This window comes from Poecilia reticulata, linkage group LG3 (assembly GCF_000633615.1).
Source record: "Poecilia reticulata strain Guanapo linkage group LG3, Guppy_female_1.0+MT, whole genome shotgun sequence".
Classification (NCBI taxonomy): domain Eukaryota; kingdom Metazoa; phylum Chordata; class Actinopteri; order Cyprinodontiformes; family Poeciliidae; genus Poecilia; species Poecilia reticulata.
Genome location: NC_024333.1, coordinates 22,807,153 through 22,833,880, shown reverse-complemented (window position 1 = coordinate 22,833,880; position 26,728 = coordinate 22,807,153). Strand labels below are relative to the sequence as shown.

General features: G+C 37.0%; 1 protein-coding gene across 1 annotated transcript in view; it reads right to left on the bottom strand.

Moving 5' to 3' along the window:
* The window catches only part of ddb1 (damage-specific DNA binding protein 1), a 47,575-nt gene that overhangs the window by 7,748 nt on the left and 13,099 nt on the right, over nt 1-26,728 (bottom strand). The window contains exons 9-23 of the mRNA XM_008405646.2: nt 26,502-26,618; nt 23,381-23,483; nt 22,619-22,694; nt 22,412-22,520; nt 18,081-18,259; nt 15,407-15,570; nt 13,499-13,606; nt 10,924-11,131; nt 10,570-10,665; nt 10,260-10,371; nt 7,952-8,075; nt 5,613-5,777; nt 4,999-5,093; nt 1,809-1,979; nt 249-358 (exon numbers count right to left, since the gene is read on the bottom strand). Coding sequence (XP_008403868.1) covers nt 249-358; nt 1,809-1,979; nt 4,999-5,093; nt 5,613-5,777; nt 7,952-8,075; nt 10,260-10,371; nt 10,570-10,665; nt 10,924-11,131; nt 13,499-13,606; nt 15,407-15,570; nt 18,081-18,259; nt 22,412-22,520; nt 22,619-22,694; nt 23,381-23,483; nt 26,502-26,618 — 1,937 coding nt within the window. The remainder of the gene's footprint in view (nt 1-248; nt 359-1,808; nt 1,980-4,998; nt 5,094-5,612; nt 5,778-7,951; nt 8,076-10,259; nt 10,372-10,569; nt 10,666-10,923; nt 11,132-13,498; nt 13,607-15,406; nt 15,571-18,080; nt 18,260-22,411; nt 22,521-22,618; nt 22,695-23,380; nt 23,484-26,501; nt 26,619-26,728) is intronic.

Sequence of the window (26,728 nt, the reverse complement as noted above, 5' to 3'; positions counted from 1 at the left end):
CTAATGCAAGGACAATCCTGCAGTACCACAGTCATATCAATGTTGGTCTAAAAGCTATCATGGGACTGTGCGTGTGAAAGGAGCAGCATCCTAATGACAGCATCAGTCTGAGCGAGAAAGTATTGGGCAAAGACGATTTAGGGGCATTTCTGATCTGCAAGAGCAGCTATGGTGGAATATAATGATCATAAGAAAATGATCATTGAGCTTCCCTGTCTACATGCAGAGAGAGGCTACGCCGTTCTCACCTATCTTTTTGGCAGACGAACAAGTTGAAGGCGTTCTCTGCTCCCAGGAAGTTGTCATCGTCTAGAATTTCCACGGCACTCATCCAGTTTGGATTAAAGTCACGAGCAATCTGTTGAAAATATATGAAAAAAGGCAAAAACATGCAGGTTTGTCTTAAGAAATATACCTTTTAAGCAAAGATAAGCCAACGCTAACCAAGAGTAAATGCTGTCATCAAAACCCCTAATTGTTGCTGATTGTGTTAACTTTTGACTTCTGGTTTATACTAGAATTTGTTTTTATGTCTATTAGGGCTGAAACAATTATTCTGATTAATTGTGCTGAACTGATTACTGAAATAATCGTCAACTAATTTAGAAATCGGTTAATTGACAACTGGATTATAAAGACTCAAAAAGGCAATTTTGTTGAAAGAACAAACTCAAAGCASTAATTAAGCCAAAACTGTACAAAACATATTTGTTTTTTTCTTTTTTGCATTTAGTATAAATGCAAAAAACATGAGTAGAACATGTTTGTAAGCATGTTCTACTSAAAATGCATCAAGTGGCATAGTTTTAGCTTCAAATTATTTAATGATAATAATAAAAACATCCTATTAAGCACCTTGTGTCCCTCCATATTTATCAATTATTCTAAAAAAAWWRKYMRSMRRWTWRCCTTACACTGTACTGATGCCAGGCCAAGCAGAAAAGGCTGAGCTGTTTTAGTAGTAGGTTTTTAGCTGCATGATCAAGCATACACTAAAGGAAAGTTATGTTATTGCAGTATAGGCAAAACAATTGTTTATTGTCATATTTTAGCAAGGTATTGAGTAATATGTTTATTTGCATAATTTAATATTGCACAAAAAAGGATTAAGAAATTCATAAAAAAATCTGCAGAATGTGCGATTAGTTGATTAATCGTCAGAATAACTGATACATTAATCGATTACTAAAATCATCAGTTGCAACCCTAACTTCTATTTMTGGTTTTATATTGCAATTTTTTTAGGAGAGCCAATCAATTGAATAAAAATTATAGCTGTGCAAAACTGCTGCTTTCTCTCTGCAAATTATAATGAACTCCTTTAATACTGAAGAGAGGAAATCTGACACATAATCAATAGATTCTGCTCTATAATTGCGCAGGGAGCCTGTGACAGACACACGGTATCTGAGGAGACAGAACGCTCTTTCATCGTTCTCCCTAATGAGTTTGTAATGTGTCCAGTTTGTTTGATTTGAACAAAAGCTCAACTGTAAACTGACAACTTTAGTTAGTTTCTAATGATTTGTTTCCCAATTTTACAAGAAAGGTGCAARAGAGTCAATTGACAATGTGGAATAATAATAAAAAAAAAAACGAATTAAAATGTTTTACTCATATAATTTGCACTCCAAATATTAAGAGTTACGGTAAGAAATGTACACTGGAGCAGAACTTAGCCAATACAAATAAAGCGCTGTGGGTTGAAAGTGAAAACTGCTTTGTGATTTTGTATCAAAGCAGCAACACGCAGTCTTCAATTTCCCCACCTTTTCCAAGTCTTCAAGCTTTTTCTCCTCACATCTCACCTCTTCAAAGTTGCCCTCCATGGGTTTGTACGCCAGCAGCAGGACAGACCTCATCAAGTCTCCCACCAGGATGAAATCCCCTTTGGTCTTCAGGTAGAGCGCCATGATGTTGTTATAGTGGTTGCACTCGGTCCTCAGCTCTTTCTCGGCCGTCCACTCGTACAGACGGACCTGAAAAAGAAAGGCAGCTCTCATTTTAACCGTTATTGTAGTAGTTATTCTTGTAGGACATTATTAACTTTATATATATTTCAGTTTTACACTGATTAATGTGTCTGAATCTGAGGGTAATGTCTGCTTTATAAATGAACTTTTACCAGTTAATGAACATGTCATGCTGTGGTTGAAATTGGTGGGAGAGCCAGGGGTGTGTCTCAACTAAGTGCTTTCACAGCATCACTGTTCATTTTACAAACACCAACGGGCATTTTAATATTAAATGCAATTCTTAATAAATTAGATCAAGCAAAAGGTAACATCATAACTGTGCCCATCGGATATGTTTGAAAAGTATAATGTTTCCTTAAAAAAGTTCATGACCAATAMTTTTATAAATTGAAAAATACATTTTTTGAACTAGGAATGGCAAATATTTAATTTATCATTCACTGGTGTAAAAATACACTAAGATTAAGTTACTATATTGGCAATTAAAAAAAAATGTTTTAATTAAATTTGCAAACACAAACAACTGATTCCTTTAGATATTTTCTTTTGCTGTTTTAGTTGCTTTAAGTTTTATTACAGCACAAATAAATGCTGTGCTTGAGTATTAAAATGTTCCTCAAGGCAAAGCATTCTGTATAGCAATGCTTAAATTGTGACGTAGGAGCCAATTAGATACTGGTTAAGCTCAATTTGAGAGGAATCCACGATTGAGAGGCTCAGACTATGTGCAGTGAGCCAAAAAGAGATGAAATCCAAAACAAAAAACTCCCCCAAAAAACTATAAATATTAAAGAATAAGCATAATAAAGTCTTAAACCATTAGTGCTCATCCACATATGGAACACAGAAAGACAAAAAATAAAATAAAAGGGAAATGTAATTATATTTTTTGGTGAATAGAATGAAAAAGTCATTGGGTAAATCAACCAGGCTTCAATTAAAGCACAACATTTTTTATAAACTCGTCATTTTTAACAGTATTATGATTGTCTTCTAATCCCCGAAACCAAAATTGAAACATTTACTTCTCCAACCCCATTACATACTGTGTTGTTGTTTTTTTGGTAGGTCGTTCTTGTGTTGTAAACATCTGGGAGGAGATTCATGTGGCAGACTGAAACATTGAAGTTGTTTTTTTCTTTTTTCCTTTTTCAGACAATTAAAATTAAGACACATGAGAATTCATGAGTGTTTGTGCGTAACCYTCAAAACTCTCAAACCTCTTAAGCAACTTTTTATTCTTCCATGATCCGTTTATGTTCTGTGTTTCAAATTAAATAGTCAGCAAACTGAAATACAAAAYTGTGGAGACCAGAATCCACTTATTTATTTCTCTTTTAAGTGGACAATAATAGTGTATTTATGGACAGCTAATTCAGTAAAACAGTTTCTTTCAGCAAAGGCAGAGTAGGATAGGAAAGCAGTCGGAAGTGAGAGACTTTGAGCTCCAGAAATCTGAAATCCATGACAATTGTATCCTTGATATCTCCAGATAAAGCTCCCTTTCATGTTTTTAATCCCTTTAATCTGTCTGTAGCTGATCGTGATGAGCCTGGTATTATGGGGCAGCAGGGGAAGACTATTTGTTTCACACTATGTCAGGTGATTTCACTCCAATACACATGGGGTGGATTTATTTAGACTTGGCAAAATGTAATTAATAGAACAGTGCTTTTCTGCTTTGAGAGATCATGTGGCTCTTAAAATAAATCTAGGAGAAAAGAAACAGGTCACCTGGAGCTGAACCCACAAAAGCACAGCATAAGGAGCACAGCAAATAATTTGTTGATGAAACTTGTTTTTTTTTATCTTGATTAGGTCAAAAATAATAGGATATAAAATGTTAAGCGTTATAACCTCTACARCAGGTCAATGAACATTKAAGACAACTTAGGTGGAGGTTTTTAGACAGTTTCAAAGACAGAACCAGATGGTCCACTCTGGAGCTCCAGATTGAGCTAAAATTAGACAAAAGACTTAAGAGAAACTTGAAAAGCACATAATATGCACAACTTTTTATTTTCAATTGTGTTCAGGCTCAAAGCTGACAGTAGTTCTTTTTATTTCTATTAAGATAACAATGAGAAATGTGAACGAACAAAGGCAGAGAACTAAGATGAAAATCATTGAAAAGTGATATTTGCTTTGGGAAACAACTTCAGGCATCAACTTATGTCCTGTCAAGACACTGTGGCAGTAGAATTACCAGCTCCAACTCCGTTCATAAAGTGAAGACTTATATGGCGATTTATCTAGAGAGCAGGAGGATAAATGCTTTCTGAGTGCAGTAGCTGGGAACGTAACAAATCAGGACACGACGGTTACATTTCGCTGTATTTCACCCTGGGTGGAAAATGATCAATTTTGGAGAAAAATTGTTAAATGAAAACACTAAAAATTCTGGCAGCGTTTCGATAACATTAACGTTCATATAGAACCAGATCACATCTGCAGTCAAACACTCTTAATCTGGCTTAGAGATAAGAAAAAAAACAAAAAACAAAAAACCAATGAGATGCAGCTGAAGCAAAGTGGGCTTTGATTTAAAGCAACTTCTGGTATTTTGTAATGAAATGTAAGGCACAGCCTTGATAAATGTTTTGTTCTGCATACTTGACATTCCTGGCAAAAGTATTCATGGAATCCAATTTCTGTGTGGCCATTAAGTGACCGCAAATGCATTTGACATTTTCCTTTTAAAGAAAAGTCTTCTTTAATTAAGACATGAACCTCATCCTAAATCTAAAAATAGTCCAAAGGACTCTGCAGACCCAGATGACAAGCCATCATACAAAGATGGTTCTATTTTTTATCTTTGCAAGTGAAGCCTTAAAGCAGGTAACTTGGTTACCTGCCATATAAAACAACAGACATGCTGATTGTAATTTACAGAATGTTTTATGGCTATAAATTATTATATTTCCCTTTAAAATAKTTTCATATTCTATTTTAGACTTTAAAACATGATTAAAACAATATGAGGAGGAAAAAACTTAAGCGAAAGCTCTGTACCATCACTTACTGTGCTATTGATGCTGGCCAGTAGTTTTCCATTGAACTCCACCATAGAATAGACGGCTCCTTTCACTTCTTTCTCAGCCACGGTTTGCAGCTTCCCTGCAGGAAAGATCAGTCAGTCAGTGTTCATTCAGTGAGCTTTCAAAGTGCCACACATGCAACGCTGAGTTAAATTAGCGCCTACAAGGTCCTAGAGAGAACAACTGGGAAAGAGATGTGAGAAAAATCTGAAATTGAGACAGTGCTGCATTCAGAATATAAGTATAAACACCAAGCGCTGGACTTGGATAAACGACATACAAGCAACGCATTTTGTCAGAAACAGTGTGTGAGGAAAAAACAAAACAGTGCTGGTGAGAGGGGGAATGTTTGAGAGGAAGTGATAAGAAAATGATTGAGTGAGAAGGGAAACAGGAGCCCAGTAGGACACAGTGTTCTTGCCTAAAATACAATATAGAGTGCAGGGAGGAGAAAATGAAACGGGATGAAGGATGGAGAGAACAAAGCAGGCTGATCTGGGTGAGAGGACAAACATGAAAAGACGAGAAGAATCAAAGAGCGCAGTCGGGCTAGTTTGCTGAAACCGTAAAAAAAACTAAGGGAAGCTCTGGTACTGACCGTCGGTGTAATGGAAGACAATGATTCGACCCTGCTTGGGCTCGGGCTCCTCTGGGTAAACCATGGCCGTGCCGACGATGAAGTAAACAGATGGGTCTTTTCCCAGGCGACATGACACAATGCTGAGAGAGTACTCGCTGGGGAGGAACTGATGGGCATGAAGGACTGGCACAAACACAAAGCAGGAAGAAACAGGGCAGAGTGTGAGAACAGATCGAAACTCCTTTATGAAGCTACTTAGAGAGACTACCCTATCAATTACACATGTTAACTGTGGTGACATATTTGATCACTAAAAATCAAAAAAGGCGTTTTCTGGATTATTGTGACACATTTGTGTTTTCATACTAATAGAAACGTGACCTCAGCCAAACCGAAGTACCACCTGCACTTCTGACTCCACCAAACAAACACGAAACAAGCAAAACATGAGCGGTCCTTGGTTACAGGTCACTGCACAAGAGTCATGAATAAAAACTGCTCAACTACCTCATTAAATGGTGGAAAGAATCCATTTAAAAAAAGAACAAACTGATTTTAGTTAATGTTAAGTGAATTAATACTATAAACTGTATTATAAATTTAAAGGTGGAGTGTAAAGTAAAGTACTTGTACCTGAGGGTGAGGGGAAAAAAAACAAAAAAAAAAACAGGTTAATCGAAATGTCTGTTTTCCAAGATTAAATTTCTGGAAAATCTGGATTTTCTTTTCACCGATGCTCTCCTTGGGTTTCTATAGGTTCACACTGTGTCACCATGTTTTCAGTCATTTATCATTTTTTAAGAAGGGAAAGCAAGAAAAAAAACCTTGAAATTGGAAATTAGACTTGGTATGTCAAGTTCAGAGATTTTATTTTGAAGCCGCATCACCCCTTCCTACCAATAACCCTTGAATCAGATTCACATTAGAATCAGAACTCGAAATGTATTTTATTGGCATTTATGTAACACACCAGCAACGTGCATAATTGTGACGCTAAGCAAAATAATACTTTTCAAAAGAAAACTACACATCAGTGACTTTTAAAGGCATTTGGCTACTGTGTGTTTATTTAGGGGTATCAGAGTAACAGAGATTCATAAACACACACGACATAGCTTTATATTTGGAAAATAAGTTGAATATCACATAATTTTGCACCAAACTTAAATTTATGAACTACTTTGTGTTGTTCAATCACATAAAACCACTGAAAAATATATTAACATTTGTGATTATGATGCAACAACATGCGAAAATGTTAAGAGGCTATAAACTTGGTGTCCAAAACGGTACAACAAGATGCCAAAGTGCCGTTGAAACAGTCAATTAATGCTGTTCTACAATAAAGGTCAAAACAAACAAAATGTTGATGAAAAGGAAGGATTTCTGTTTATTCGTTAACTATTAGCTGTCAATGTTCATTTATCGTCAAAAAAAAAAAAAGAATCCTGCAGCACACCTAATTTTATCTTCTTATATGGTCAGGCTGCCTTCTTTATGTGATGAGTTTATATACAAAGTGCCATGAAGAAATGACTCCAGGAGAAGGAAAATCACTTCAGAGCTTCTTATTTAACTAAATCCATATTGAGGATCCCAGAAGGGATGTGCCTCATAGTTTCTGTCAGAGAAGATTTGGTGTCGGGTGCATTGATTTACTTATTATGCAAAGACAAATGCATCTTCACTTATCAATATTTTCTCTGGGATATTATTTATCAATCTCTCCTTCACTTCTCTCCACCTGAGAGGCTTTTTAATAGCTTCATAGCTTCTTTCTAATGAAGATCGGCCAATAACACGCCTAAGTAACTGATATACGAAGCGGCTCAAGAATCAAAATCTATGTCCTCTGCATCCGAATGCTTCTCATATTAACAGTGTAGTCAGCTGCAGATACATTGTGCTGGAACAGTCTCTTATTTACATATTGTTAACAGGTGACATACACTAATTTATGAGGGTAGAGCAGCAACCGGCCTTTTAAAAGGAAGTCTGGGTGCAGAAATAAAATCTGCAATGCAAAACAGAAAGGAGCAGGAAGCAGTCACCTCCACTTGGCTTCCCTATAAAACGTGTTCATTGTTAATTTAGAAACCGCATACAGATATATGCATACTTTTCATTCCTGGTATTAAAGACTGAATAGAGAATCAACACCAAACTGCAGTAAGTGGTAAAAATAACCTAAGTCTTTTAAATGTAAGAGATTAAATAAGGAAAATTTAGTTGATTAAAACGGCACAGTCCTTATGAGATCAACTATTCCTCCAAGCTGGGAGCATTTAGCCACCAGACGCTTTGCATGGATGCAGCAGCTCAGAGTTCAAATGGAAATGCAGCCTCGGCTGTCTCACCTTCAAAGGTGTGTTGATCCACGACGAGCAGACTGTGAACCTCCACCTCCTCACCAAAGGAGGTCTCATGTGGAGAAGTGCTGCTGGGGAAGAGCTTGCTGGAGCTCACGCTGCTGGAGAGCGCCTGTAGACGTACGAGACGGGATGCAGAGAGAGAAGTGAGGGCAAAGACATGACATGACATGACAAAAAAAAAAAATAAAAAAAAAATAAAAAAAAAAGCACAATACACAATGTGTCTGCGTGGGAAGCGCCAACGGCACAGTCTGCACCATCTGCAGCAGCAGATGTGCAGCATCGAAAATCAGGTAAACATCATTCTGGTCATCAGATGTGAGAGGCTCGGCGGCGGTAAACACAAACAAATGAAAGTACACACCTGTCCCCTTTGGAGAATCTATAGAAACGAGCAGGACAGGTAGCACATGCACGCGGCTGAGAGGACTTTTTAATTAACTCTCCAGCTGATCCGATTGCTTCGAAATGCTGGCAAATAATTTTTTTAATGAAAATATTTAAAGTTGACTTAGACTTAATTAGGAAAAAATGATTTCATAGATGGCTCTGTCCGTATCTCGCTATGTTCTTACTAAAGAATGGTTTGAGGTACATCTGGCACAAAAACAGCAATACTGTTTCTCACATAAGGAAGATTTGGACAGACTGCTTCAGGGTTTTTTTTTCCCAGCTGCCAAGGTATATTTGGCATGTAATTTAGATGGAAGATTTATTTACTAAACCATATGCACATATTTTTCAACTTAATTATAAAAAAAAAGAAAAAATCAAGTCCGTTCCAAATAAAAATAGGAAATTATGCTTAATTAATTGGAACAAACCACCGAGCTAAAATATTAAGGGTATTTTCAGGATGAATCAAGAAAATTATTTAGCATACACAAAACAGTAAATTTATTTTCATAAATAATTCTCACAACAAACTSTGAACTTCGGCCTATTTTAATTTGCCTGGACGGCGCACCGTCTCTGAGACAAACTAGTCATAAAATAAATAAATAAAAAATAAAAAAAAACACAATTTGACTGACTCTCCTTAATGATGTTAAATGTCATTTTTAAGGGTTCTTTGGCAGGCACTGAGGCTGCTATGTGATAATTATGAACATGACCTTCATTATGGAGTGTTTACCAAATAATATTCTGATAGTGATGTAATTCAGAACTGGGCTTCAGACTGGGAACGTTGTCTCTTTTCCAGCCTGAACAATTGGTAGGATTATTGCTGCCATTACCTTTGTGTACTCTGCTTTTCCCCCCCACTATGGAAGGTATATTTCCAGCTGTGTTTGCTCCTGTCTCCATCTGAACTGAGCCACTGAAACTTTACTTATTCTTCTTTCCAACAAAAAGTACAGCTGGGCCAACAATTCTCATCTTAGCTAAGCTTTATTGAGGTTTCGATCTTTGAGTAATTTTTATTTCCCTACAGTAGAAAGTYGTGTCTTTTATTCCGGGAGTAATCGTTGACAAAATTTTTGCAGCAAATTATTCCTGACACAGAAATCCTCATCTATGTTCATCAATAGCAAAGTCGATATTACCTTAACGTATTATTCTTTTTTTACCTGTATAAACTTCTATTTTTCCAGCGCTGCTCTGTTTAGCAGAGCATAATCTCTACTACAGCTATTGTTGGCAATGATTTTGTGTGCTCTGTTTTATTCTCCATATTTATTAATACCCGTTTTTTTTTWATCTATTTAACCTGTATAGCCACAGGAGGTCCTTTGAGATAGAATCTCTTTTTAGAAGGAGAAGTGGCCAAGAGGTAATAGAAAGTACTCCTGGGACACTGTTGTTGTGTTTAGCTGTGTAATTCAGCTAAACACAAGGTAGTCGTTTAAAAAGCAGTTATTGTTGCTATTAACTTCTTGTTTTTGTACGTCATCAAAAGTACTGTTTTGTTTTCCAGTCTCACTGCCACCTGGTCATGACAGACAGCAGACTGAACCTGGTGGAGGTTTTCATTTTTTTTCTTATATAAAGTAAGCGGTATCTCTTCACTGTCACCATATGCTTGCTTAGAAAGAAGAATTTGATGACCTTTTTGCCACATTGAAGTCTACGATCAACTTAATGTGACTGGATTGTAACACATTTAAATTAACTATGTGGAACTGGATTCAAATCTGACTAAATTATTAGATTTAATAGGATGGATCTGATTTGAACCAAACTGGATTATGTTAAAAAAGAAAAATGTGTTGTKAGACGTAAAGTGCATTCAAGTCCTTAGTCAGCCGGGTTGCTTATATGAGACAGCAAAATGAGTCCCATGATGCAGTACCTGTGTGCTTGCACTAGGCCGTACAGCAGACGTGGTGCCGCTAACATCCTGGATCTCCACCCGGCTGGACAGAACCCCGAAACATTGCGAAACCTCCTGGTAACAGATCCGCCTGATAGTGAGATGGAGACAAGAAATTACCATAAATATAAGCTGAAGTAGAATAGACAATAAATTGAGCAGCTTTTGCCATTATCAAGGCTGAAAAAAATACAGCCACTACAAATGAGAACATATTTTGTGATAAAAGTTGTGAAGCATTTATTTTGAGTTTTTTTTCCCCAACTTATTGTTTGAATAGACGACTGACCTTGGAGACTCGTAGAGGGGAACTGTGCGAATATGAAGTTTTTGAATTTCATCAATGGTGCCGATGGTCAGTGTGCTGTTGTTGGCCAAAGCCAGACTAAAGAAATCACAAAAAGAGAAACGGCAACAAAAATAGTAATTTACAGGGGAGAAAAGAAAGAAAGCAAAAAAAAAAAAAGGATAACATTTGCCTGTCCTACAAATCCAACCAGACTGACTGTATAGGTCAATGCAGTCTGCGGGAAACGCATGCAGAAAGCTGCGTATGCTAAAACAAAGTGCTCATATAGATCACTCTAAAAACAAACAGGAAGGAGAGAAAACACTGTTGTAGCGAAAAAGTTTCCCTGCTGACCTGTCTGGGTAGCCCTCAGAGTTGAGTGGGCACATGTAATTGACTTCCTTCAGATTGACGTTGGAAAACACCAGCTTGTGGTTGGACGAGTAGATAACAGTGGGCCGGTCGGAGCAGGCGAAGACATTTGAGGTGGACAGCGATCTGAAGGTCCGCAGCACGGTGGGCTGCGTGCCAAGAGTGACCTTCTTACGCTCGCTGAGGGCTCCTGGGAAAACACAATGAGGTCAAGACTTATATTTAACTCCAGGTGGAAAGGTGGTTGTTCTAGTTGTTGTTAAAGTCGGAGGAACAATTTGCAGTAATGTTTGTCCTTGTGTGCTCAGCGAGCCCTGAGCTTTGTTTAGAGCCACCTGCCTTTACTGGTTTTATCTTGTTTTTAATTCGTGTGCAGTAAAGGCATATATGGCATACTCAGCATAGGGCCTGGCTCTGTCTTTTGATGTTCTGGTCTCCTCTCCCCTCTAACTAACATACTATGTCTGTGATCCTGTGATCTGAGCAAACCAAAGTTAATGAGTACATTTATATGCACACTCATACTGCAGTTTCTGCCTTGGTTTTATTCAATTTAGAGCAAGAAGTTTACAGGAGAAGTGATCTGATTATTTTTAAATCCCTGTGTACGTTCTTGCAGCATTACCCCAGTCCTGAGTTGGGGTTTGAACAGGAGCTTCTTACTGTCTGCAAACAWTCGGAGGAAAAACGTCTATTTATTGTTTACTTGGCTGAAAGAAAAATCATCTGCAACTCTGATATTTGATTGATTGTCAACAACACTTCCAAAGTTGCAGCACTTCTCTTCAGTCATGAGGCAGAATGGTATTTCAGACAGATGATATGACAATACAACRTCATCCTGTGCAATGAGGAAATTATGTTATAATCTGTAATGACAATAAGATGCAGCTCTAATGGACTACATTTTAACACTTGACTGCACTTTGAAATCTCATCACTTGTTAATGTCCTGAGGGGTAAATAAAGTTGGATGCAACTTATGTACCATTTAATGTGCAAATAATGAAACAAGAACACAGAATTAATCTGGTTAATCCTGAGAAGTTCATAACAGTTCTCATAATTAGAAAGAAAAAAAAAAAAAAGAGCAGCCAGTCGGGCGTATTCAAACAACTCAAAGTTAATTTACAGCTGGTGAAATCTGTGGTAAAATGTCTTTTTGCTGACAATTGTCCAATTATATGCAGTCAAGTGTGGACTTTGACAGGACAAAACCGTTTTACTGGCATCTTTTGGCTTCAGAGAGCCACAATAACAAAACTGGCAGAGTGCAACACGTCTTTCAGAACAATATATTTGCCTACAGGCAACTTACAGTTAGCTGAAATAAAAGTAAACACAAAAAAATAGGGTAGACCAATAAAAAATGTTTATACCTGTGTCCAAATTAAAGGAAGATTGAAAACTGCTCTTGTACCTTAACAAGCTACTCGTTACAGTTTTAATTAGATGAGATGTGCTTTGTCGCCATGAAAACAAACACTAAGGTCGAAACTAAATGTTTTAAACTGTGACTTTCATGAAGAATTTAAGAAGCACGCTTGCTAAAACCTTCACACTGAGAGAGTCGTGTCCTCCAGCTGCTAAGCAACAAATATGATGCAGTTAGGGAATGTCTGCAGAATTGGCTCGAGGATTTAAGCCTRAACACAAAAATGGACTAAAACTGGCCTTGAATGCTATGAATTCTTAATAATGCTACTCCTCTGTTACTGGTTGTGTAAAATATAAAATGTTCTTCCAACACATTTCCTGCAAAATCTACAAAGATGATGCAGAATGGAAACTGAAAAATAGAAAGTTAAAAATGTGAAAAGTGAGCTTAGGTTTTCCTATTTGAACATCTTCTCCTGCTGCACAACATTTATGAATTTTTTACATTTATCAATGCCATGGACTTTATTCTCCACATTTTATCTAWATATTGAAAGTATTCCTGGTTTAATTCTTTTGTATTATACCTTTAGTGCATCGGGCCACTGAGTTAATGCTGCCATTGACAGTGCAATATCTATTATTAATAAATTCTATCAATTATTCTGATGATTAATTGGATTAGACAACTGGCACATTCAGCAGACTTTTCATTTAACTATTTAACTCATTTTATACATTACTGGAACTACATAAAATAATGCAAATGAACAATTATTGTCTTGTTTTGAGTCTGTCTATTCTAGTTAATGACTGATTACTAAGTTAGTTGACGATAATCTAAATAATGGAATAATCTGATTGATCCTTTCAGTCCTAGTAACATCTATTTTCCATTGAAAACACTCCTGGCTCAGAGCTATAATTAATTATTTATAATCAGATATAAAGTTCACATTKTCATCTCATATTGTGCATTGGGATGACATCTGTTGGTAACCAGCTTAAAGATACTGAAGTTCTTGGATTTCTACAGCCTTTAGAGTTATTTTGTGATAAAAGCTTCACTGGTAGTCCTAYAGTTCGGATTGAAATAATATTCCTACAAACAGATCGATCTAAAAAATGCAATGTTCTCAGATGTAACGGGCAGAGCGTTTGTGTTGGTTGGTGAACCTACCAGTCTGTAGGTCAAGACCAAAGTAGAAGAGTGCTCCATCTCCCAGGGCACACAGCAGGTAGTAGCTGCCTTCAAAGGTGGTCATTAGGATGGAGCGAGGGATGATCTCTGAGGACATAAACAAACCGCTCATTTAGTTTTCTTCTGCAGGGAATAGTTACATCATCACGGCGCTAAATGACTGCCACACAGTCTTTGTGAGAGGAATTTTATAGGGTTTCTTCATAATTACATACTGCAGGACAAACTTTCTTCTTTGACTTTGTAATGTTTTCTTTGACTCRAAGTCTTCTTACATCTGTGAAACTTTCTCTGAAAAGTAGCAGTTACATTTTTGACTGAAATTGATTTGATCATTCTAAAGAAATTGTGTGTTGCAGACCAGAAAACAATACCATCAAACAAGAAAAGAGACAAAAAAACAAAACATTCAATGGTAACAAAACCAGCAAAGAGTAAAGATGGGCAAAGTGTTTGAGAAACACTTCTCGGCTTTCAGTAAAATAATAAAAAGGTCAACTYTCAAAGTGTTACATAAACTTTCTACTTCAAGTTTTCCAGTCCRAGTCCTGCAGACAGGCTACAGGATACCCTTTTTAAAGAGAGAGAAAAAATGCAGACAAGTTTTAAAGGCTTAAAGATTAAACAACTGCCAGTCAAATAGAGATGGAGAAACTGCAGCAGCATCAAGGGAAAGCAGGAGAGCATTGCAACAGAAAGGTAGAATCCATACAGCATCCCTCCAGCATGTTTTAAAACCCATTCTGTCCAGCTCCTGAAATTTTGAAACAAACTGAATGATAGGCTAAAAACACAAGCATTTTGTTTTCTTCTTTTTTTTATTATCTCTAAAAATGAAGTGATTGAAAAAAAAAAATCCTTCTTAAGCAAGATAAAAATGGTTTGAATCCCAAATAGCTGCACGTCAGGCTGCAGTGTCTGTCCCAACGTTTACTTTAACATTTATCTTTAAAATGAAGAGTATAAAGTCTGCCTCACAAGATGCTGCCCACATCCTAAAAGGCAAATAAATCCTCACGAGAAGACAGAGCGTCTCCTCCCCGAGGCTGACAGAACAGCTCGCTCCTATAGAACCGCAGCCAAACTCATTCAACCTCACACAGCAAATGAGGTTCATTGGGAAAAGTCTAAATTACTAAAGATTTTTGAAATATACATATTACAAATAACTGTTAAAATAGTTCAATATTACAAGAATGTTTATCGAAACCAAACCCAAGTCATCATTTGGCTTTTAATAATGACTGAAATTCCAAAATTATTCATAAGAGCACATATAAGACGTGTTTCATGGGATTGAGATCAGGACTTTAAGGTGGCCTCTCCAAAAGTTTAAGAGTTTGTTATTCTTAAGCCACTCTGTAGCTGTGATCTGGCCGTTTCTTCTTCATGAAATGTAAACAGAAGTAGGATCAGGCCTTAGAAGTTGTAGGATTTCTCTTGGCAAAATACCAAAAGCTTTTTCTTTCACGTTTGCTTTTTTGGTTTGCCTTAGAYTTCACCTGCACATTTACACCTCCTCAAATGAACAGAACTTTCTGGTTTCAGTTTCATTAAAAAGCARACTAAATTGGCCTGGTGTGGATGCACTCTTTATGTCAAACAAAGATAAAGAAAAAAAGGTAGGTCCTCTTACATAATACATTTATGTCTCACTGTGTATGTAAAAACATCACATAATAATCGCACAAATATGRTATTGGTTTGTTTTACAAACCTTTCGGTATTWGTTTCCATGTTGTTTACATGGATCTCTGATTTTGCAGAACTAAGCACTAAACTGTGCAACATAATACACCCAGCTTCATTTGACAACATCTCCACCTGCCCTCATGTCAGACTGATTTCCCTTTTTCCAGTAAGCTCGGCTCTATTTTCCGCTCTCACCTCCGCCCAGCATTTCCTTGTGCAGAGCCGTGAAACAGGGCAGTTTGAGCACACGTGCAGAGATGTCGGTCCACAGTCCCACAGCGCAGAGCGTGGACTCGTTGCCACCCTCCCCCAGAGGTGTGATGTCCAGGCAGGCCACCTCATGCTCCATCTCTGTGGTGCTGMGGAGTTGGAGGAGGAGATGAGAAAATCRTAAGCGGGCTTCCACGCATGTTCCATGGAGGAGTGTGCGTGCATGACGCACAGCAGACAGAGATGCATAGAGATAGTTGGGGATAACTGTGTCAATGACACTGAGCAAGACTTTTGATACATTTTTCATCTCRTGTGAGCTRCAATTTGTTAAATATTAAAACAATCAGATGTTCAGTCATACATTAARGTCAGATTAAAAATTTAGGACAATGTAATTGTCTGWTTTAATAACATTTCCAACWAATTTTTYYCCCTTATTTTTTCTCTAAAATGATACCGTAGGTATTAAAATCTCAAACTAGATGTATGCTGACAAAGAGACAAAAACACTGGAGATACTGGTACAAWYCAATAAAACRTCTGTAATGTTACACTCTGCACTATCGCACTGTAAATTATCCAAATGATTCCTATAAGAAATGTAAAGATAATGAATACTTTCAATTTGCAGAGTACATGCGCGTTAATTGCTTCTGACAGGAGAGTTTCAGTCTTCAACATGTGATTAAGCAAACTAGGCCTGTGTAACATTCAAACTCGTTTGTGCCCCAGAGCAAAGCAGCACGTTATTGATGCAATCCAAACACTTCTTCATAGCCCTGATGAGTCTCTCTCATCATTTTATTACTTACAAGCACTCAAACAGGAAACCAAACATTGTGCTTCAAGCGGCCCTGTTGGCCCTTTTACAAGCTGTTTCTCTCTCAAAGAGAGAGGAAAAAAAAGCAAACGGAAAAAAAAAAGAAAATACATTTAATATTTTCTGTTTATTAGAAAGGAAAAGCAAAGGTAAACATTTATGATGCACCACGATGGTAAACGCCGGGCTGAAACACCTTGAAGCTGCACTCAGATAAAAACAGCATCACGGCGTGCCTCAGGACTTCTTACCAGGCCTTCAGGCTAACACAAAACCTCAGTCTTCAAACTGAAGGCAAAAAACTGACACATTAACGAGTTTAAAAACATTTAACGTTAAAGAGCTACTTTAATGCATTTAATAAATAAACATCAATTCATTCCTTTTTCTACAGCGGGAAGTTATTTCTACAAAAGGTATACCACTGAGCACAGTGTGTTCTCATTATACACAGTATACTAATGGATGTACAAGCATCACTCCCACCATCACATTATGATTATGATTGTATCAGCCTTATCATAGCTGATACTTTTATTGGAGGTATTGGTTACACATTTGGACATTAAAAGATTCAGCTTTTTTTTCTAATAACGCATCTGAAATTAAATAAATCTACAGCAAGATATTTGATAGAGCTAATAGTTTGGAATTACCAGATTAGAGACAAACATTGACTTGAACTAAATGTCAATAAAGCAAATCAGTAAAACATGCTGTTTTTCTTTGCAAATTGAATTAAAGCCACATTTTTTGACTAAAAATCTTAATCATCCTTCAAAATATTTATTAACCATTTTGAAAGTGTAAAGATTAGCAGATCAAGCTGTTCACTTATTAATCATTTTATTTAATAAGAAAACATCTTGACATGAATTTTCCAGGAATAATTAACAGACTGCAATCTGTGGTATTAACTTGTTTTCTTAATATTAGTTTAAACAAACAGCAGTACGATGAAAATAAATACTGGAACACTTTTACTTATTGAACCGATACCAATATGTTAAAAAAATGACTAACATAGGTCAAAACAGATGTTACTGCTGACACATTATGTATTTTTATTTAAAAATAATAATAAAAAAAAAACCCTCCTCCAATGTGACTGCATTAAAACAATTGGTAACACTTTATTTGAAGGGGTGTGCATAAGACTGACATGACACTGTCATAAACATGACATAACATCTGTCATGAACATAAAGAAGTCTTTATGAATGTTTATGACGGTTGTCGTGAAGTGTCATTCAGTAAATAATGACACTTTTAATGCAAAGTTGCTTTAAAAGTTGCATTGAAAATCCATTAAAAATGCCAACTTTGCATTAAATTATCATAATTTACAAAATCATTCAAAGTTGGCACTTTTAATGGATTTTTAATGCAACTTTTAGAGCAACTTTGCATTAAAAGTGTCATTATTTACCGAATGACACTTCATAACTGTTAAAAACATTCATAAAGACTTCTTTATGTTCATGACAGGTATTATGTCGTGTTTATCACAGTGTCATGTCAGTCTTATGCACACCCCTTCAAATAAAGTGTTACCAAACAATTCAGTAAAGAACAACAGACAGTGAAGGCAGTGATGTGACAACAAATCTTTGATGGCAGGTGATGCCAAGCAGGATGGTACAACCAGTTTTTGAGATAAATCACTATTTAACACAGTGCCAGATTAGCATAGATACCCGTTATCCGTTGCCAAGTAAAAATCAATATTCAAGGCAAACTTTTTGAATTTGCTCGAGCTATCTTTGAAATTAAAATTGTTTTGATGATCTGAGACCTCCAGCTGTATGTGGCGAGTGATTCCCCAGGTATTCCTACCTGATCTGTTTGAGCTCTCCTGCGAGGATCTGCAGGTAGTACAATGCTCGTCCCACGGCGAGCACCACTTGTGTGTGATTGCAGGCAGCTACGCTGATGTTCTTGCCCTGCGGCTCCTTCCATTCACTAACCAAGGCCTTGCTGTCCTGGACCACCAAGCGCACAGAGCCTGATGTGATCTGGAGGGACACAGAGACCTTTTAGGAACAATAACTTGGCTGGAAAGACAATTTAAGAGAAAATAAAGAGCTAAGCTTTTCTTGTGGAGCTTAAGAATGAAATCTTTAAAACGGAGAAAGGATTTTGAATAGAGTTGGACAGAGCAGAATAAACAGCTTTCTATTGTCGAAGGAGATACTAGAACAATGCTTTAACAGAATTACCTGTAGAGCAGATACACACTGAATGTTGAAAACAAGATAAAAACAGATCACAAACACACTGATTTAATAGGAATTATCAGAATTTACTGTCCTTTATTAGAAAATTAGGCACTTAAATCCGACAGTTCATCAAAAATGGCTTTTATTAAGTCTGCTAATAGTGTGTCTTCTTATATAAAATATATGATAAGGAAACACTCATCTTTGTTTTTTTACAAACATGTTGTTTATTTTCCTCCAACTGTATCTGTAAAAGCTTGAGAATACAACGCCTGAGGCTAAAGCAAAACACACATTTATTATTCCTAACTGTAATGATTTAAAAAGAGCCATGCAGCAATGAAGAGATTCGAAAACAAAAGAAAAGGAGCTATAGAGACCTCATTATTAGACTGCAGCAGGTACAGAGAGGAGCGGAACTATAAATGGAGGTTTTGCGCTGTTTGAAAGGCCCGTAATACGGCTGTGTAATGAGATGTGAAAGTAGCACATATTTGATACAGGACGCTTAATAGAGTACTTGAAATCAGCTGCAAAAGATGGAGAACAAAATGGTTCAGGTTCTAAGGTTTGTTTTACTTTCCATGCAAAAAAGAAAGAGCTAGTTTTAATTTCTATGAATGTTTAAGCTATCTTATTTTCTTATGTTCTTTACATCCTCCTGTTGTGTATCAATATAGTCCCTAAATAAATTTGGAGTTTTATTTTAAACAAAATTAGTGTCCTTATGAGGGTGTTTTAACTCAATCTTGCTTTAAGCTACAAACTTTCATCTCCAGGCTCACATGCTGAAAATAAAATGCTACACAAGCTATTTCTACATTGTACACTACTTCACTTTTTTATTTATTAATTTATTTTTTTTACCACATCCAACTTTTTAATTAGTAGAATGCATTAAATATGGCTGATTTTGCTGATATAAGGTAACAAAACAATTTTGGGCAAGATTTGCCCTGGAGAACATTGAAAGGAATATGTTGGGCAATCTCCAACACTGTAATTAAGTGCCTTGGCAAATAAATAACAGCCTTTGATTTATTTTATTTGGAATTTTTTCACATTGCGTATAAAAATTTGCATTTTAATGTGACATGCCCAATCTAAGTAGCATATAATTAAAGTGGAACCATGATGAATGGTGGAATTGTATTCAGTTCCCCTAGAGTCAATACTTGGTAGACTCAATTTTCTCCCCATTCTTTGAAAAACAACCCGAGATAGACTGGATAGACAGCTTCTATGAAAAGCAATTAACAAACCCGATAGTTTTGTATTTAGTTCGGGACATTGACTAGGCCATTCTAACTGCTCTTATTTACACCAGGGATGGCCAACTTCAGTCCTCTATAGACGGGGTCCTTTATGTTTTAGATATGTCCCCATCACCCCGACACAGTACAACGAATGGTTGATATACTTCCTCTGTATTTTATCAAGTTCTGCAGAGGCTTCATAATGAACCATTCATTTCATTCAAGTGTATGAAACCAGGGGTGAATCTAAATCACCCGATTTGCACCATTCCTTTGTGACTCTGGCTTTGTGGTTGCCGTCCTGCTGCAGAAAGAGCAGTCAGGCCAGTCCAGGAATATTTTTCAACAACTTATTGCTTAATGTACATGGATATGCTTTTATGATGCTGTTTGTTTTCTTAAGTTCTCTAATAAACCTTTACAGACCAGCTGTTTCCATACCAACACTAATTAGACAACTTATGAAGGAAAATAGTTGCTCAGTCAACATAAAGAGGCTGAACATAAATGTATATTTGTTACATTTTAATTTGCGAGTACAGCTTCATACCACTTATAATCGTCTTAACTTCACAATTATGAGGTATTTAGAGATGATTTATCACTAAATTTTAAAGCTAGAATGTTACAAAACACGAAAAAGTTAAAGGAGTATGAATACTTTTGCAAGAATGATGCTATGGTGATGATACTAATGGTTTATATCAAACTGCCAGCCTCCAAATCTCCAAAGGGAAAACAATACAACCCAAGTTAGCAATGGTGATACAATGCCAAACGCAAAACACTAGAGAGACTTTTACAAACAAAAATGTGATGCTTTTTGTTTTTGTTTGTTTTAAATCAAATGTAGTTTTATTTTCATCTGGAACAAAATAAATATGCAGCAAAGCCTGTGTTGTCTCACAAGCGCGACACATATCTCATAGTTGTTGTATTTATGACCAGTTCCGCTGTTAGTCCCACATTAACTTGTCTGAGCTCTGACTGGCCCCTTTGAGGGGAGCACGTAGGCTTTTCTTGACACTCAGCATTGTTTAAAAGCTGCGCCTTTATATGTTAAATGTTCTATAACATGCTGAGGAAGAAGGCACAGTCAGCCTGCTTGAACCTGTTTACCAGAATAAGCTGCACACAGTTTTTACAGCGAGGTTAATTAAAACAGCAAAGCTGGTGCAGGATGATGGACCAAAATAATGAGCTGCACCGATGCTAAAAGGCTRTGAAGGCCTGCAGAGTCAGGCATCATACACATCATGCATTATAAACAATGCTTTGATGTTACATGAAATCATTTTATTTATAGTTCATACAAAAGTACTGCTGCGCACACAGATTTTTATGTCTTTACATATTTAAAAAGACAAATTTCTGCATTCTGTTGCGGTTGATTTATTATATTGCTGTAAACCATCTACTGCTCAAGTTTTCTGTTATTGTCAATGTGACAGCTAAAGGAAAAACAAAAGCATGTCTCATTCTGAAACTTTATAGATGAATTTAAATGAAAGAGGTGTGAGACCATTTTTAAAACCTGAATAATATAAATAACTACTTTCATTGCGAGGTAGTAGAAATCTTAACATTTTCCAGTATTAAAGCATGAGCAGAGCTATCACAAGAGTCTAAATATTTATTTGTAAGAATGGCCTGCAGGAATGATCTTCATTTAAAAAAAATACAGGCTTAAAGTTGAATTTAAATGAGACACAATATTCATTACAGGCAAGTATAAAATGCATGAAATCGTTTTGCTGCCCTTATACTCTGGACTATCCAAATAAATCACTTAAAAATCAGATTCAGCATAGTGTTTATAAAATAATCAAAGACCACAATTAAATATACATGTTTAGAAATTAATTCTGGATTTGTGAGACAATCAAGTCGATTTTAAGTTGGAATGAGTAAAAATTGCAATTAAGATCAACAAATCTCTTCTGTTTTTCAGATTTAAATGTTTTTAGATAGTCAAAAATAGACTTTAATAGACAAACAAAGAGAACCAGATATATATACATGAGTCATCCCTTGACAACATATCACTTAGTGGTTATAATCTTAAAGTCACATACTGCTGGGAGGAATTGCGTGGAAAAGGGTTTCGGAATTGGATTTTACATAGACTGCAGTAATAATCCACAGATCTTTAATAATTAAAGCCTCGTAGGAACAGTGACCACAGAGATGCTTTCATTAAGGCTTAATATTGATGAGATCAGCAACCTTAATGGTTGTTGTAATTCATATCTGAGGACATAAAGATCCAAAGTTCTTTGGCACAGCTTCATCAACTTTTACTGCATTGAAAGAGACAGAAACCTGGTGATGCAACTCCTGAAGTACTGAGAAATTAAGTTAGCATTGGAGTTTGAGCTTGTGCCTTTAAAAAATAGCATTGGTAAATTAATGAAGTAGTTATTTCATTTGTTTTATATATATATATATATATATATATATTCCAGAACATAAACTGTAAAATATTCCAACTTTATCAGTTCAAATCTCTTAAGGGTGCTTTAGTGAGTCTTACCACCTCGGCCTCCACAAAAACACTGAAATCAGAAGGCCCTGCTTCATTTGTTCAATTATCCCCACTAAGTTTGACTGACTCTATTTATGTATTTGAATACAAACAACAGACTTGGATAGTCGTTCATTCATTAATTGATATTCAGGATGGGTTACAAACCTGAATGAGTTGTTTGTGTGCAACATTTCCACAGTAAAATGTCTGCTGGTTGTCCACAAAACCTGGCAGCTCGGTTTCCTCAACCTCCTCTCCGCTCAGCATCAACACTCTGGGAGGAGAAGAAGAAAAAAAAGTAACAATATAGCAGATTTCTACAATCAGACTTTATGCCATAAATATCCGGCAGGTTGCACAGTAAACCCTCACCTCGTCTGACCCACGAAAGACAGTACCAACATATCATCTGTCTCCCGGCCCGCCTCAGAGCGAAGTGGCCACAAACCTGGAGGGGAAGGATTCAAGGATAAACTGTAATTATAGCACCATTCTGCAGTGATCGAACTCAATCTTTAACTATTCCATTTGTTGAATGCAAACATTTTTGAAGATGAATCGGCTGCAGATTCTTCTCAGAGAGCAAATCGATTGGCAAGCAAATAATTGCCCCTCCTGGCGAAACAAGGGGGCAGGCCAGCAGCTGGGACTTTCGGGGCAGCCGGTGTCAATAAACAGCTGGAGCTTAACAAGTGCAGGCGGACCTCTTAATGGCCTGTGTGTCTTGTTTAGGCATCAGACAAATCCTTAGAGAGGAACCTAATTTTGTGGGATTAAAAAGGTCATTAAAACCCGACGGCATTTCTCCACTTGACAGTTTCCCCACAGCGGACGCCGTAGAGTTCTTCGGTTCACTAAATGGAAACAAATGTCGCCAAAACCCGACACTGGCAACTTTCCTGGTGCTTTGAAAGCAACATGCCAAGACCTATGACATGCTTGCCATCTGCCCGGTCTCGGGTGCCAAGCGTGGATGAGCAAACAGCTGGCACCTTGGCTGCTGGGGCAAACAGATGTGCAGGTTGAAGTACCTTCTACTGGCGAGTCAGTGGAGGATTAAGGGCTTGATAAAGTCAGGACTTAAGAGGGAGCCGCTGGATGAGACAGAGGATTCAACAAACAGGAGACGCAAACCTTTGATTCCCGGCAGGTCGATGCTGGCATGCTCGTGAATCCCAATGCCGTTGCGGATGATCCGCAGAGAACCCTCCTTGAACGCGCCAGAGCATGTCACCAGCTGGAAACAATAGAGAAAGATAAAGCCACAGAATAACACCAGCTTGAGTTCTCCGTTCTTAAATTCTAATGAAATCCATCCACGTTTTATGACAAAAGTGAAGATTGCAGGCTTTAATAACTGAGAATTAACTTAAAATGTGAGAGCTCGGTGACATTAGAAATAAAGGCAAACTAATGGATCAAATCACAAGCAATTAACTTCGGCTTTAGTTGAAGCGAAAAATATTTCGGAAGCTGAAAGTTATTATTCATTTTTCAGAAGATCTTAGTATTTTAAAATAATGACCTGTTTTTAATAAACAATTGATCATTTCATGGGATTAGGCGCAGCTTACATTATATCATGTAGTGATAGAATTTAAGTGGTTATTGATGCTACGGCTTCAGCTAACAAAAATGCCACAATTTAGTTTCTGAGAAAACATAAATTTTACATTAGACCAATAAAAAACATTTTTAAAAGATAAACGTGGTCATGTTGTGACCACATAACGTCAAAAATGCCGGTCAGATGTTCAAAGTCCTCTTTTTGCATTTAATTTGGAAATCAAGGCCTGAGTCTTTAGAGGAAGAGCAGAGACACACACAATCCAAGTTTTGGATTGTGTTTGAGGTCCATTGTGAAGCTTCTGATGATTTAGGGATCCGTGCAATCTGTTGGTGTCGGTTCAATGTGATTTGTCACATCTAACGTCAAGCAGGAAGTTTCAACCTTCCCTCTGATGAAAAGCTTTATGTAGTGGGAGTTGGCACTTGCCAACGCTGACAAAAGTGTCAGAGAAACACGCTGCATCAGCTCAGTGTCGTATATAAAATTCTTGGTTGAGAATTCATCTTCATTGTCTTTTTCTTAGGTTTATTGGCAGTTGACAAACAACCATTCGGTGTGTATTACCTACTCTAACAGGTGAGGGGGGTAAGACTCAGAGTGGTAATATAGTTCAGTTATACTTAAAATGATTATGATTATGTCAGTTTCTACAAAAAAGAGGAGAATTCTTTACGTTTGCATACTTTACATCAACTTTAACACAGGACTCCATATTAAGCACAGGTATTATTATGGTATTGTTTAATTTTCAGATATTTTACTGCTCAGAAATGTTTATGTATACACTATTAAAGTAATGTGTACCATCATACTGTTCAAATGTGCAGGAAAACTTTAAGAGTCAAGTAATATTTCAAATTATTAATTGGTAATCCAATGAATTATTTGAATGCTGCTTATTACTAAATCAATACTGAAGTATTTAAAGTAATTTTGAATCAAAACAGAATTGTAATCGAAAGAATTAAAATTGAATTGTGAGGTTCTTAACAATACTCTGTCCATTGTGTAAGCCATGATTGTTAAAATCCCACAGATAATCTACATAATATGACTTTTAGCTTTTACATTTATTTTTTAAAATAAATTACTTTTATGAGGAGATTCTATATCATTGATAAAATCTTCAAAACTTTACATTGAATCAAATTAAAATGCAACACGCCGCCCCAGATGCATGTCCCAGTGGAAGAGCCGTCACCTATCTGCATTTCAGCAGCTCTGTGCTGAATCAGTTCACCGCAAAGCTTCTGAGACCGTCATTAAGAAACATGACAGCATTATGATCCAACACCACAGAGGTTAATAAATCTGCTTTGCTGTGCAGCCTGACTGCAGTGCACCCGAATGTTATTTATTCATCTAGTCATGGTACACTAACAAGATTAACACCAGGCTCACATAATCTCACCCTGTACCACCTGCCACCCAACAGTTTCATCTTGATGCAAACAGTCATGATGGACCTGGCAACCCCCCCCCCCCCAAACATGTTCTCAAATGCCCTGACATAGTCAAATTCACTCTCAGGCAATGCCCAGGGCTCTGATAATCTTCTCCGTTTTTTTTTATTTAGCAAAAGCCAAATATTAAGCTGCACATCTGGGCCCATAATATTCTGCTGGGACTACACGTTGAGCTGCTATGCTTTTTTTTCCTGAGAGAGGTCAAACTGCATTTTGTCTGGAAAATTGTGCCTTAGTCCTTTGCGTCTGTTTTTTTCTCCCCATTAACAGTCTTGGAATGCGTGTGCATCAATTAACTGAGTAAAATGCTCAATGGATTTGCAGCAAATGGCAAATTAAAACAATTGGGATTAGATTTAGTTCTGGACCTCAACAGAATGAAATGAGACAGACAGTGTGTACGGATGAAAGCGGTAGGTGACTGATGGCGCGCTCGTCTCTGCCCAGAGACTGCTGCCTTTGGAAGCGGATCCAGTGCCCTGAAGCCTGGAGTCGAACCCTGCCAACAAAACCTTCTGCACAGCATCTCTGTTTCCCTTTATTCCACTGCTTCACTGTGTCTACACAAAGTGAGATAAATGGTCAAATAAGAAACCTGTTTTTACAAAACTATGAAATCTTGATGGGAATGTATTACGGTCATGCCAAAGGCTCACACAATCCTTCAGTTTGTGGTTGCATATAAAGAATGGATTAGATTTTTGATGTAGCAAAAAAAGTGCAGACAAAAAAAAAAAWATATATATATATATATACCTGCATTTTAAATGTGACATTAAAATCCAATCCGGGTTAGCCTGGCTTATTTTCACAAAACACAGTTTGACATTTACTCGAGGTAAAATGAAATGAGGAACGGTTAGCATACATGCAGATGACTAATATGAAGTCTTTAAAGTTACAAAGAGTGTTGGAAATACCGAAGGAAAAGATCTAAGCAACAATCTGCCTTTTGCAAATTGAACATGAAGAGCAATTGAGGTGTGTGTACTCGAGAAGCATTTTAACATTGAAAATAACCGCAATCCAAGGAAATAATAGCTGACCCAGCTTGGATGCCACAACACTAGATGAATATTAATGCAGTGCACCAAAATCACTGGCAAGGTACAAGACCCTGAAGGAGATGAGAACAAGGGAAGTTACAAAGTCTTGACTTTAAGATGAAAGAAACACAAAGACAGAACGAACCAAAAATAAAGAAGATCTGGATATTTACCTGGCCCTGACCCTGCCTCTCCAGGTCCACCACACACATGTCCACAATGGGCCCCAGATTGGTGAACGTCTCCATTACTGTGACATAGGAGCCCTGCTCGTTGCTGTCCACGTTAAGCTGCAGGCAACAAACAGCAACAGAGAATAAATGGTGTCATTTTTTACTAAGTTAGCAACACCGGAAGTCTGAAAATAAAATATAGTAAACTTCAAATGAAAGACTAAAGG